This window comes from Dipodomys merriami, unplaced genomic scaffold (genome assembly GCF_024711535.1).
Source record: "Dipodomys merriami isolate MVZ:Mamm:240054 unplaced genomic scaffold, mDipMer1.0.p SCAF_4, whole genome shotgun sequence".
NCBI classification, from domain to species: domain Eukaryota; kingdom Metazoa; phylum Chordata; class Mammalia; order Rodentia; family Heteromyidae; genus Dipodomys; species Dipodomys merriami.
This window is the reverse complement of record NW_027205603.1, coordinates 95,377,248-95,388,679: the sequence shown is the minus strand read 5'-3', so window position 1 is coordinate 95,388,679 and position 11,432 is coordinate 95,377,248. Positions and strand designations below refer to the sequence as shown.

At 65.3% G+C, this 11,432-nt stretch overlaps 3 protein-coding genes across 4 annotated transcripts; 2 read left to right on the top strand and 1 right to left on the bottom strand.

Annotated features, from left to right (window-relative positions):
- Positions 1–455: 455 nt before the first annotated feature.
- Positions 456–2,511, bottom strand: LOC138806091 (solute carrier family 52, riboflavin transporter, member 2-like). Of its 2 annotated transcripts, XM_069991636.1 has the most exons (5): positions 2,226–2,511; positions 1,917–2,032; positions 1,204–1,709; positions 982–1,105; positions 456–896 (listed from the first exon to the last, which is right to left on the bottom strand). In XM_069991636.1, the coding sequence occupies exons 1-5, from the start codon at positions 2,353–2,355 to the stop codon at positions 684–686; spliced, it is 1,089 nt and encodes a 362-aa protein (XP_069847737.1). In that variant the 5' UTR covers positions 2,356–2,511; the 3' UTR covers positions 456–683. The 2 variants fall into 2 exon arrangements, with proteins under 2 accessions (XP_069847737.1, XP_069847736.1); XM_069991635.1 differs by having other exon boundaries at positions 1,204–2,032; positions 2,226–2,510.
- A 117-nt stretch (positions 2,512–2,628) lies between these two features.
- On the top strand, positions 2,629–5,497 carry LOC138806090 (F-box/LRR-repeat protein 6-like). The gene is made up of 9 exons (XM_069991634.1): positions 2,629–3,017; positions 3,213–3,368; positions 3,530–3,593; positions 3,826–3,957; positions 4,032–4,139; positions 4,220–4,333; positions 4,439–4,670; positions 4,753–4,993; positions 5,261–5,497. The coding sequence occupies exons 1-9, from the start codon at positions 2,629–2,631 to the stop codon at positions 5,409–5,411; spliced, it is 1,587 nt and encodes a 528-aa protein (XP_069847735.1). The 3' UTR covers positions 5,412–5,497.
- Positions 5,498–5,559: 62 nt separating this feature from the next.
- LOC138806092 (cation channel sperm-associated auxiliary subunit TMEM249-like) lies at positions 5,560–7,835 on the top strand. The gene is made up of 6 exons (XM_069991637.1): positions 5,560–5,978; positions 6,051–6,201; positions 6,288–6,382; positions 6,884–7,079; positions 7,191–7,276; positions 7,482–7,835. The coding sequence occupies exons 1-6, from the start codon at positions 5,715–5,717 to the stop codon at positions 7,662–7,664; spliced, it is 975 nt and encodes a 324-aa protein (XP_069847738.1). The 5' UTR covers positions 5,560–5,714; the 3' UTR covers positions 7,665–7,835.
- The last annotated feature ends 3,597 nt before the right edge of the window (positions 7,836–11,432 follow it).

Below are 11,432 nucleotides of genomic sequence, written 5' to 3'. Positions count from 1 at the left end.
CCTGTGTGGGCATCCTGGGGTGTCACAGGGCCTGTGTGGGCATCCCGGGGTGTCACAGGCCTGTGTGGGCATCCCGGGGAGTCACAGGCCTGTGTGGGCATCCTGGGGTGTCACAGGCCTGTGTGGGTAGCCCGGGGTGTCACAGGGCCTGTGCGGGCATCCCGGGGTGTCACAGGCCTGTGTGGGCATCCCGGGGTGTCACAGGGCCTGTGCGGGAAGCCCGGGGTGTCACAGGGCCTGTGCGGGCATCCCGGGGAGTCACAGACCTGTGCGGGCATCCCGGGGTGTCACAGGGCCTGTGCGGGCATCCCGGGGAGTCACAGGCCTGTGCGGGCATCCCGGGGTGTCACAGGGCCTGTGCGGGAAGCCCGGGGTGGCTGGATGTCTGCCCAGGACCCTGGGGTGAGGCAGGCCAGCCTGACCAGGAAGAAGTGCCCAGAGGATTAACCACCAGCTGAATAAAGGCGCTTTATTGTGCAAATCCCATGAAAATGGCTGGGCCAAGCCCCAGCCCCAAACTGTCCCTGGCTCCAGGCCTGTTCTTTGGTCCTCACCCGGGCTTGCGGGCATGCGGTGCCAGGTCTGGAGGCGGTGCGAGGAGGTTCGTGGGCCTCAGTGCCCGAGGCCATGTGGAGGCTCCAAGTGGAGGCGGTTGGGCAGAGGGAGCTCACGCCCACCTAGGCTCAGAGGCCACACAGGTCCACACAGTCTTTTCCGCTTCGGAATACACGGTAGATGCTGGTGGGAGGGAACATGGCAACAGCGCCGACCAGGGAGCCTACTTGGATGGCCACCCCAGCCGCTAGCAGCGCAGCCCGGCCTCCGCCGTGCAGCATGGAGCTGGCCGCCACCTTGACGTAGGAGAACACGCCGGCACACAGCACCCAGGAGAGCACCTGCAGGGAGCATCCAACAGCAGGGGAGCATGGAGCACCCTGCTCAGGGCAAGCCTGGCACTCCTCTTGTCCCCAGCATACTTACCACAAGGACCACACCTGCAGAACTGCCCACTAAGGGAGGGCAGGGGCTCAGGACTGCCAGTGTCATCAGGTAGGCCCCAAAGAGCACGCCCAGCAGAGCAAGACCACACAGCCCTGCCAGGGACCTGCCAGGAATGGGCAAAGCCTCAGGTCTGGCTCAACGGGGCCCAGGGTCCTGCACCCCAATCTCCTCCCACCAAGGGGGTCTGAGACCCAAGTGCACCTGCACATGACAGCCATGGCCAGGAAGCAGGCGAGGGGGTTGGCAGAGCTGCCCAGCACCACCGCCAGATGGTAAGCCAGGCGCCCATAGGGCAGGCAGGAAAAGCTCTGCACGGCAGGCAGCACGCCGTTAGTCAGGCCGTTGGTGGCGGCCAGCAGGCCCAGGAGGCAGGCGCTTTGGACGGCGAACAGCTGGTGGGCCTTAGGAGCTGGCCTGGGGGGCTCCTGCAATGGCGAGGCCTCCTCCTCTGCTCCGGGGGCCCCCACCGGGCCTGGGGCCCCTGGGGGTAGGGACGGCGGTGAGGGCAACAGCCGCAGAAGACCGTGGAAGGCGGCGGCCGAGGTCACCAGCAGGGCAGTCAGAGCCCAGAAGAAGGTGCTGGCAGAAAACCGCTCGGGGAAGTTGATGGGAGGCCCGGGGGTGCCGTTAATGGGTACAGGGGGGCATTCCAGGCGGCCCACACCTTGGGCCAGGGCCAGCACACAGGGCAGCAAGGCACTGAGACCCTGACCGAGAAAGAAAGACCGTAAGAAGGGAGGCGGCAGGTGGCTCAGGAAGGGCAGGAAAGTGACATTAGAGGCACAGCAGGCCGTGGCCAGCACAAAGGCCAGGGTCAGGAAGGCCACGGAGTGGGGCTGTCCTGCCACGGGGGCCACACGGTGCCAGAGGGGGGCCAGCAGCGCCGCGCCCGCTATGCTCAGCCCCTGCACCACCTGGATGGGGCCCTGCTCGCCGCGGCTCGGGGCCAGCCGCCTCCACAGGGTCACCACCAGCAGACCCAGGTTCCCCAGCGCCACCAGCACGGAGAGGTACGAAGGGAGGCTCCACCCTGCAGGAGGAGGACGCCGGTCAGGGCTGAGGGGCAGGGCGCGGGGCTCGGGGATCAGGACGCTGGGATCGGGGCGCGGGGATCAGGACGCCGGGATCGGGGCGCGGGGCTCGGGGCTCGGGACGCGGGGCTCGGGGCTCCGGGCGCGGGGCTCGGGACGCGGCCGCCTCCCCAGCCCCCCGGCCGCACTCACCCTCGGGGAGGTCTCTCACCACCACCGGCAGCTCCACCCAAATCCCGTTCACCGCGGCCCACGAGCCCATGCCGAAGAGGGCCACCAGCAGGTGGGTCAGCCCCGGCCGCGCCAGCGGGGGCGCCGCCATCCCGCCGGAGGCCCCCGAGCCGCGGCGGACGACCCCGCGCCCGGCCGGCGCGCTCGGCCCTTCCGCTCCGCGGGAGCCGCCGGGCCGGGAACCGCGCGCGGCCTCAGTCCGGGCGGAACGCAGCCTCCCGCCCGCGGCGCGCCCGGAGCCCCGGCTGCCGTCCGCCCGGGGCGAGCGGGCGGCAGGACCCGCCCCGGAAGTCGTGTCGAGGGGCGGGCGGGGAGCCGCAGGCCCGCCCTCCCTTCCGCCTTCCGCCTTCCGCCCGGCGCAGCCATGGCTCAGGCCGCGGCCCGGCGGGCCCGGCGGCTGGCGCGCGCGTCGCTGCCGGCCGGGACGCGGGCCCGCTCGGCCGAGGACTGGTGGTGGGACCGGCTGGCGCCCAGCGGCTCCGGCTGCCACCTGATGCAGGCGGACAGCATGCTGCTCGTCCTGCCGGGCCTCGGGCCCACGCGGGCGCCCCGGCGCGCCACGCGCCGCGCGCCCCGGCCGACCACGGCGCCCCGGCCCCGGCCCCGGCCCCGGCCCCGGCCCGAGCCCGCGTCCCCGCCCGCGCCCGAGCAGGGCCCGGACGCGGGCTGGGGGGACCGCGCTCCCCTGGAAGTCCTGGTGCACATCTTCGGGCTGCTGGTGGCCGCCGAGGGGCCCGTGCCGTTCCTCGGCCGGTGCGTCGGCCCGGGCCGGGCGGGGGGGCGCCGGCAGGGCTCGGGCCGGGCGGGGGGGCGCCGGGCAGGGCCCGGGCCGGGCGGGGGGGCGCCGGCAGGGCTCGGCCCCGGCGCGGGCGGGAGGGCGCCGGCAGGGCTCGGCCCCGGCGCGGGCTCCGGGCTCCGGGCTCCGGTGACGCCCCGCGCCTCCCGCAGGGCCGCGCGCGTGTGCCGCCTCTGGCGCCGCGCCGCCTCCCAGCCCGCGCTCTGGCACACCGCCACCCTGTCGCCCCCGCTGGCCGGCCGCGCCAAGAGCGGCGCCCAGGCGGAGAAGAAGCTCCTGGCCTCCCTGGAGTGGCTGGTGCCCAGTCGGTGAGGCCCCCGGTGCTTCGTGGGACCGGGCGCGCGGGGGGACGGGCGCGCGGGGGGACGGGCGCGCGGGGGGACGGGCGCGCGGGGGGACGGGCGCGCGGGGGGGGGACGGGCGGAGGGCCCCGCACCGGCCGGGGCAGCCAGGCCTCGCTGTCCTCCAGGTTCTCGCTGCTCCAGCGGCTGACGCTCATACACTGGAAGTCTCAGGTGCAGCCCGTGTTGAAGGTGAGCACACCAGCTCTGCACCTGGGGTTACCCAGTGCGTCCGGGGAGGGGCCTCAGACCGGCTCCCCTGGAAAGCCTGCCCGCCCGGCCGGCTCTCCAGAGGTCGGTCTAGCTTGCCCCGAGCACAGGTGAGCGCGGGGGGGTAGCGGTAGAGGGGGTGGCACGGAGCCCCAGCGTCTCTCCCGGGAACCCTCCCCTGCTCCCCACCTCCGTGGCTTCTGTCTCCCCGCAGCTGGTGAGCGCGTGCTGCCGCCGGCTCACCTTCCTGAAGCTTTCAGACTGCCACGGTGTGACCACAGACACGCTGCTCGCGCTGGCCAAGTCCTGCCGGCAGCTCCACAGCCTGGACCTCCAGCATTCCATGGTGAGCCCCGGACCCCACGAGGCCCTGAGCAAGCCCGGGCGAAGGTGACCGGCACCCCTGTGCTAAGCCCCTAGGTGGACTCCACAGCGGTGGTGAGCTTTTTGGAGGCAGTGGGACCCCGAATGCGCAAGCTGTGGCTGACCTACAGCTCCCAGACAACAGCTATTGTGGGCGCACTGCTGGTAAGGAGGCGCTGGGCACGAGCACAGCTCGCTGCTGAGCTGGAGGCAGCCAGCTGGTGACCTGGCGTGTACTTCTGCAGGGCAGCTGCTGTCCCCAACTCCAAGTCCTGGAGGTGAGCACCGGCATCAACCGCAACAGTACTCCGCTGCAGCTGCCGGTGGAGGCTCTGCAGAAAGCCTGCCCCCAGCTGCAGGTGCGCTGCGCTGCCCTCCCACCTGGCTGGCTGTCTCTGTGTCACACGTGCACGCACGCACACGCGCGCACACGCACCCTACCTGTAGTCTTGCTTTGCCCCCAGGTGCTCCGGCTGCTAAACCTGATGTGGATGCCCAAGCCTTCGGGGCGCAGGCCAGCTCTGGGTCCAGGCTTCCCCTGCCTAGAGGAGCTCTGCCTTGCTGGTTCTACCTGTGCCTTTGTGAGCAATGAGGTCCTGGGCCGGCTGCTCCACGGCTCTCCCAGTCTGCGCCTCCTTGATCTTCGAGGCTGTGACCGGATCACACCCGAGGGCCTGCGTGACCTGCCATGTCAGGGTCAGCGCTCCTGGGAGGGGCTGAGCGGCCAGGCCGCGGGTCCTTGCCTGCCTTTGGCTCATACCTCCTCCTCTCGTGGCAGAGCTGGAGCAGCTGCACCTGGGCCTGTACGGCATGTCAGACCGGCTGACTGTGGCCAAGGAGGGCAGCCCTCTGTTGACCCAGAAGTGGCATCACAGTCTCCGAGAACTGGACTTGAGTGGCCAGGGGTTCGGTGAGGGGGACCTGGAGCAGGCGCTGGCTGCTTTCTCGGGCGCCCCCGCGCTCCCAGCCCTGAGCCGCCTCAACCTCAGGGGGACCCGCGTCACCCCCGGCATGGTCAGGTCAGTACCCCCGTCCCTCGGGCTCAGTACTGCTCATGCCCTGCTCCAGGCTCACGCTGGGTAGGCTGCCTTGCTCACACCTCAGGGTCAGAGAGAAGAGCGGGTACACCCCCGCCCGTGCTTGGGGGTGCATGGGTACTGGCTTGGGGCCCGTGTAGCCTGTAGCTGACAGGCTCGGTGGAGGGCAGGCAGACAGCTCCCCTGAGACCCCAGCGTCCTGGGTCTTCTGGGCACCATTCACCTCCCTGTGGCCTGCCTTGCCCACAGCTCTGTGATCAGCAGCTGCCCTGGCCTGTTGTATCTCAACCTGGAGTCCTGCCGGTGCCTCCCGAGGGGCCTAAAGCGTGTCTACCGGGGCCTGGACGAAGTCCAGTGGTGTCTGGAACAGCTGCTCGCCAGCCCCCTCTCCGCTAGCTAGCCTGGCCCAGGCTTCTGATAGGCTTTCCTGTATCCTTCCCTGTTTTCCATATTTGAGCGTTTTGTTACAATAAAATATTTCTAGGACTTGTGTGTGGTCCTGTGGGGAGGGGGGGGCTGGGGCGGTGCCTGGCCCACACTGGCACCCGCACTTCTATTCCTGCTCCCTGCTCCCTGCATTGAGTCCGGGGCTCTGGGTCTGTCCCCAGCTGTTGGAGAGTGTGGAGGGGGCAGAGACGGAGAGCCAGGAGCCCTTGCCAGTCTCCTGGCTCGGTGCGGGGCGCTGGCTGCAGTGCTCTCCAGTATGGGCTCTGTGTCCAGCTGCCTACGCTCCAGTGAGCACTGTCAGCCGAGCTGTGCAGGGGGTAGTCAGTGGGGGGGATTGGCTGGGAAGTGCACCCCCGTCACGGAGGCATGGTCAACAGAAAAGCCTTCTAGAACCTGGCACAGACCTTCTAGAACCCACTCACACTGCCCGCCTGTTCCGCGGCCTCCATGTCCTCCCTGGTCTCTGTCTGAACGAGCTCCTCCTCTGTGGCCTGCAGCCCTGGACACTTTACTCTCCCAGGTACAAGGGCAACTTAGCGCAGTGGGCCGCGGGCAGCAGGGAGCCACCAGGCTGACCGCCTCGCCTGACTAGGTTCCCAAAGGCAAGGTCAGCGGCCTGCCCACAGCCTTTGGCGGCAAGCGCTTCCAGCTCTGGGCTCTGGGATTCTTCTGCACAGAGCGGCACCTGGCCAAACGGCTCAAGAGCAACAGCTTCTACCCCTTCACGCAGCAGCAGCCTGGAGGTGCAGGGCCGGGCTGGCGCAGGGCCCCCATGGGGGGGGGGGAGGGCCATTCCTGGTGCCTCATGCCCCTGTGATGCCCCCTTCAGTCTTTGTGCTCGAGTACTACCTGGACACAGTCTGGAAGGGGGCGCTGCTCTTCCTCATCTGCTTCACTCTGGTCTCCACCAACTTCTTGAAGCAGGTGTGCCCTCGTCCCTGCCCCCCTTGCCTGAGCGGGCCTGGTGCCCCGCGGCCCCCGCAGCCCCGTGCCCACGGCCCCCACAGGCCCCGTGCCCACGGCCCCCACAGGCCCCGTGCCCACGGCCCCCACAGGCCCCGTGCCCACGGCCCCCACAGGCCCCGTGCCCACGGCCCCCACAGGCCCTGGCAGCCCCCACAGGCCCTGGCAGCCCCCACAGGCCCTGTGCCCACGGCCCCCACAGGCCCTGTGCCCACGGCCCCCACAGGCCCTGTGCCCACGGCCCCCACAGGCCCTGTGCCCACGGCCCCCACAGGCCCTGTGCCCACGGCCCCCACAGGCCCTGTGCCCACGGCCCCCACAGGCCCTGTGCCCACGGCCCCCACAGCCCCTGTGCCCATGGCCCCCACAGGCCCTGGCAGCCCCCACAGCCCCTGTGCCCACGGCCCCCACAGGCCCTGGCAGCCCCCACAGCCCCTGTGCCCACGGCCCCTGTGCCCACAGGTGCAGAAGCAGCAGACCTGGGGCTTCTCGGCCTACGGCATGGGCGTGGGCCTGTGGCTCCTGGTCTCGTCTCTGCCTCGGCGCCGGCTGGTGCTGAACCACACCCGAGGCATGTACCACTTCTCCATCCAAGGCCGCACCGTGTGTCAGGGGCCCATGCACCTGGTCTACATGCGCCTGGCGCTCAGCTCTGACGGTGAAGCCAGCGATGGGGAGAGGGCGGGATGGCGGTGTGGGGGTGGGAGGTGATCTGGCCATCCCACTGGCCTGGGCCATGGCTCTGGCTGAGTTTCTCACCCTTGGGCAGCTTATGGAAGGTGCTTCTTCCAGCTGGTCCTGGGTGGCCACAAGCTGGAGCCCCTGGTACTGGTGCAGATGTCGGAGCGCTATGAGGTGAGTCCCACTGGATATGTTGCCGCCACTTTGAGCAGAGTGCTTGCAGACTACTGCGTGGGGTCTGTGGCGGGGCATTCACACACAGAGGGCCACTGCAGCACCGTACCCTGCTGGTAGGAAGAACCACGCAGGGTAGGAAGGGACACTAAAAGGGTGTGCTGGCTGGGGCCTCGGGAAATCTGGCCGCCACCTTCTCTCACAGCAAATGGAATACCTGGGCCGTCGCATGGCCCAGAAGCTCAACATTAACTACTTTGACTACCTGGCCACATCCTACCGGCATGTCGTCCGGCACTGGCCACTGGGGGCCAGCTTTAGCCCAGGCATCGTGCAGCGCAAGACCCGCATCTATGAAAAGCCAAGCGCCTCAGAACTGGAGGTGTGACCCCCAAGTCTGAGCCCACCTCTCCCCCTCCCTCCACCCAGGCCTTTCCCCCCCCCCCCATCATCCCGCCTGTGAGCTCTTCCACCCCCAGCTGGGGGCTGCCTGCAGGCAAATCCCACCCACCAGCTCCCTTCACTAAAGTTGCTTCTGGCTTTTAGCCAAGTCTTGGTTTTTGTTTGGGAAGGGGCCTTTCCAGGCATCATCAGACCCTGAGCCATGTCCTCCAGGGCCCCCAGAAGCCGGAGCCTGGGTGAGGTGCTTCTGGCGATGCCTCCAGGGGGTGAAGCAGGCAAAGGACAGCACTGGAGCCCAGAGACAGGAGAGCCCTTGGAGAGAGGGAGAAGGGACTCGGCCTCGGGGAGAGGCTCACTAACTGCACCCATTGGGAGAAGAGGGAGAAAAGTCTAGTGAAAATGGAGAGAAACATGTAGGCTTTTTCACTCAAGACTTGAGCTACACCTTCATTTTAGGCTTTTGTTTGGGTTAATTGGAGATAAGTCTCGAGGACCTTTCTGCCTAGGCTGGCTTTGAACAGCAGCCCTCAGATGCCAGCCTCTTGAGTAGCTAAGATTGAAGACATGACCACCAGTACCTGACTACAACAGGCATTTATTATGAGGCAGGTGACAGATATTTGTAGGAACAAGACACCTGGCTGGACAGAAAGGAGGGCTAAGAGGCACAGAAGGCTGTACGGGTACTGCCTGTCTTATGTCTTCCTTAGAAAAGAATTCCCTGGCTGGGCACCACTGGCGCATACCTGTAATTCTAGCTACTCAGGAGGCTGAGGATGGCGGTTCAAAGCCAGCCTGGGCAGGAAAGGCCGTGAGACTCTTACCTTCAATAAACCACCAGAAAACCAGAAGTGGTACTGTGGTAGGGCACTAGCCTTGAGCTGAAGAGCTGAGGGACAGCACCCAGGCCCAGAGTTCAAGCCCTATGGCCAACAAGAAGAAAAAGAAAAAAAGAAAAGAATTCCCTGGGACTGTGAAGTTGGCCCAGTGGTAGAGTCCTTGCCTAGCACGCATGAAGCCCTGGGTTCCATTCCTCAGCACCACAAACACAGAAAAAGCCAGAAGTGCCACTATGGCTCAAGTGTTAGAAATGCTAGCCTTTAGCAAAAGAAGATCAGGGACAGTGGCCAGGCCCTGAGTTCAAGACTCAGGACTGACCAAAAAAAAAAAAAAATTCGTGAAATGTGCACAGTCACATAGAATGAACTCCACAGTCTGTGCTGCAGACCCACACAGGGGCTCTCTGAGTGCTCCTGACCAAACAATATAGTAATCCGTGTCTTCAAATAGTATCTGTAAGGGAAAAGGTTACAGTCTGCCATTGTTTTTGTTGACTGAAAAACACCCACAATTACTGGAGCTCAAGCAGTCATTTTGAACCATGAGGTAGAATAGATATGCTGAGGATGGCAGAGCAGCAAGATAAGAGGTATGAGCCAGGTGCCAGTGGCCAGGCCTATAATCCTTGATACTCCATAGACTCAGAGCTGAGGACCAATGTTCAAAGCCAAGCCCAGGCAGAAAAGCCTGTGAGACTCATACTCAGTTAACCACAAGAAAGCCAGAGATGGAGGTATGGCTCAGATGGTAGAATGCTAATGTTAAGTGAAAAAGCTCAGGGACAGCATCCAGGCCCTGAGTGCAGATGCTACAGCGCACGCACGCGCACACACACACACACACACACAGAGCTCAGGGACAGCATCCAGGCCCTGAGTGCAGACCCTACAGTGCACACACACACACACACACACACAGAGCTCAGGGACAGCATCCAGGCCCTGAGCGCAGACCCTACAGCGCATGCACACACACAGCTGTCAGCATCCAGGCCCTGAGTGCAGACCCTACAGCGCATGCACACACACACACACACACACTCAGAGCTCAGGGACAGCATCCAGGCCCTGAGCGCAGACCCTACAGCGCACACACAGAGCTCAGGGACAGCGCCCAGGCCCTGAGTTCAGGACCTAAGGATCCTGAGTGGCTCACAGTAATCACTCCTCTTGTAAAAGAGGAAAACTGCTGTTGTTTGGAATTTCCTGACATTGGCTGCCCAGCTTGATTCTGACAAGGTTATTAGGCTTCAAGGTGTAATGGAATGAGAGGGTTTGAGCTTTGCAGGTTTAGGGTTTGAACTTGGGGCTCAGGAGGACCAGGCAGGTGCTTTGCCCCTCAAGCACTTAGCTGCGCATCATCTGTTCTACTGGTTTTTCATGGAGTCCCAGGCTTTCCCAGGGCAGTCCTCACACCCTATAGCCTGTCTTCCCAGTAGCTTGGACAGACAGATGTCACTACCTCACCCAGAATGTTGATAAAGATGGGGTCTCAGTAACTTTTGTGTTAACTCTGGGCCTGGGCGCTGTCCCTGAGCATCTTTTGCTCAAGGCTAGCACTCTACCACTTGAGCCACAGCGTCACTTCCAGCTTCTGTGTATCTGGTGCTGAGGAATCGAACCCAGGGTGTCCTGCGTGCTAGGCAAGCGCTCCACCACTGAGCCACCTTCCCAGCCCTTTAGTTATTTTTTAATGGTTATTTTTTTTTTTTTTATGTAAAGAGGGGGCTGTGAAGGTGGCTCAGTGGTAGAGCGCTTGCCTTGAGTACATGAGGCCCTGGGTTTGATTCCTCAGCACCACATATACAGAAAAAAGCGGGAAGTGGCGCTGAGGCTCAAAGCGGTACAGCACTCACCTTGAGCAAGAGAGCTCAGGGGCAGTGCCCGGCCCGGAGTTCAAGCTGCACAACTGACAACAGCAGCAAAAAAGGACCGTGAAATGTTCTTTCTACAGAGTAGGAAAGGAATCAAGCAAGGAGCGGTAAGTCCCCGCGGAAAGAGCCGGGCAGGGGGTGGGCGCTGCGCCCGCCGCAGGGCTCGGCCTGGCTGCGGTGTCGTCACAGGGCTGCGCCCGCTGCAGGGCTCTGCCTGGCTGCGGTGTCGTGTCGTCACAGGGCTGCGCCCGCCGCAGGGCTCTGCCTGGCTGCGGTGTCGTCACAGGGCTGCGTCCGCCGCAGGGCTCTGCCTGGCTGCGGTGTCGTGTCGTCACAGGGCTGCGCCCGCCGCAGGGCTCTGCCTGGCTGCGGTGTCGTGTCGTCACAGGGCTGCGCCCGCCGCAGGGCTCTGCCTGGCTGCGGTGTCGTCACAGGGCTGCGCCCGCCGCAGGGCTCTGCCTGGCTGCGGTGTCGTCACAGGGCTGAGTGCTGAGCCAGGAGAGCCCTGCAGGGCGGCTTCTGTCCCGGCCTGTGCAGCCCCAGCTGGACGCAGAGCCAGGACAATAGGCGAGGGGCTTCTGCTTAGCATTGCTGCGTCAGCAGCTGCTCTAGATGCGGGGCCGGCACGCAGCAGCGATATCCCTCATGACCTGAGCCGGCCGGGCTCAGCTGGGCAGGCCCACTTCATCTGTGTAGCTGGGGTCTCTCATGTGGCTGCACCAGCTGGGAACTTGGTCAGCGTTACAAAACCGCCTCCCACCCCGCAGGGCCTCTTTCGGCCGCTGGCTGGGGGCGCGTGACACGAGGACCGGGCTGCAGGAAGCTGGTCCCACCGGCCTTCCACTGTGCCAACGCCACACAGGAAAGCCAGCACGAGGGGCTGGCTGGCAGCGTGGGCCCGTATGGTAGACACTGCAGTGCAGTGCAGCCTGGGCTTCACCCACTGCGGAGCACACGCCCTGGCCCCTCTGCCCCCGACTTCTCACCTCACGGCCGTCCTCCGGTCAGCCCAAGTCCAGGGTCGGGACCTCTGAGTCGAGG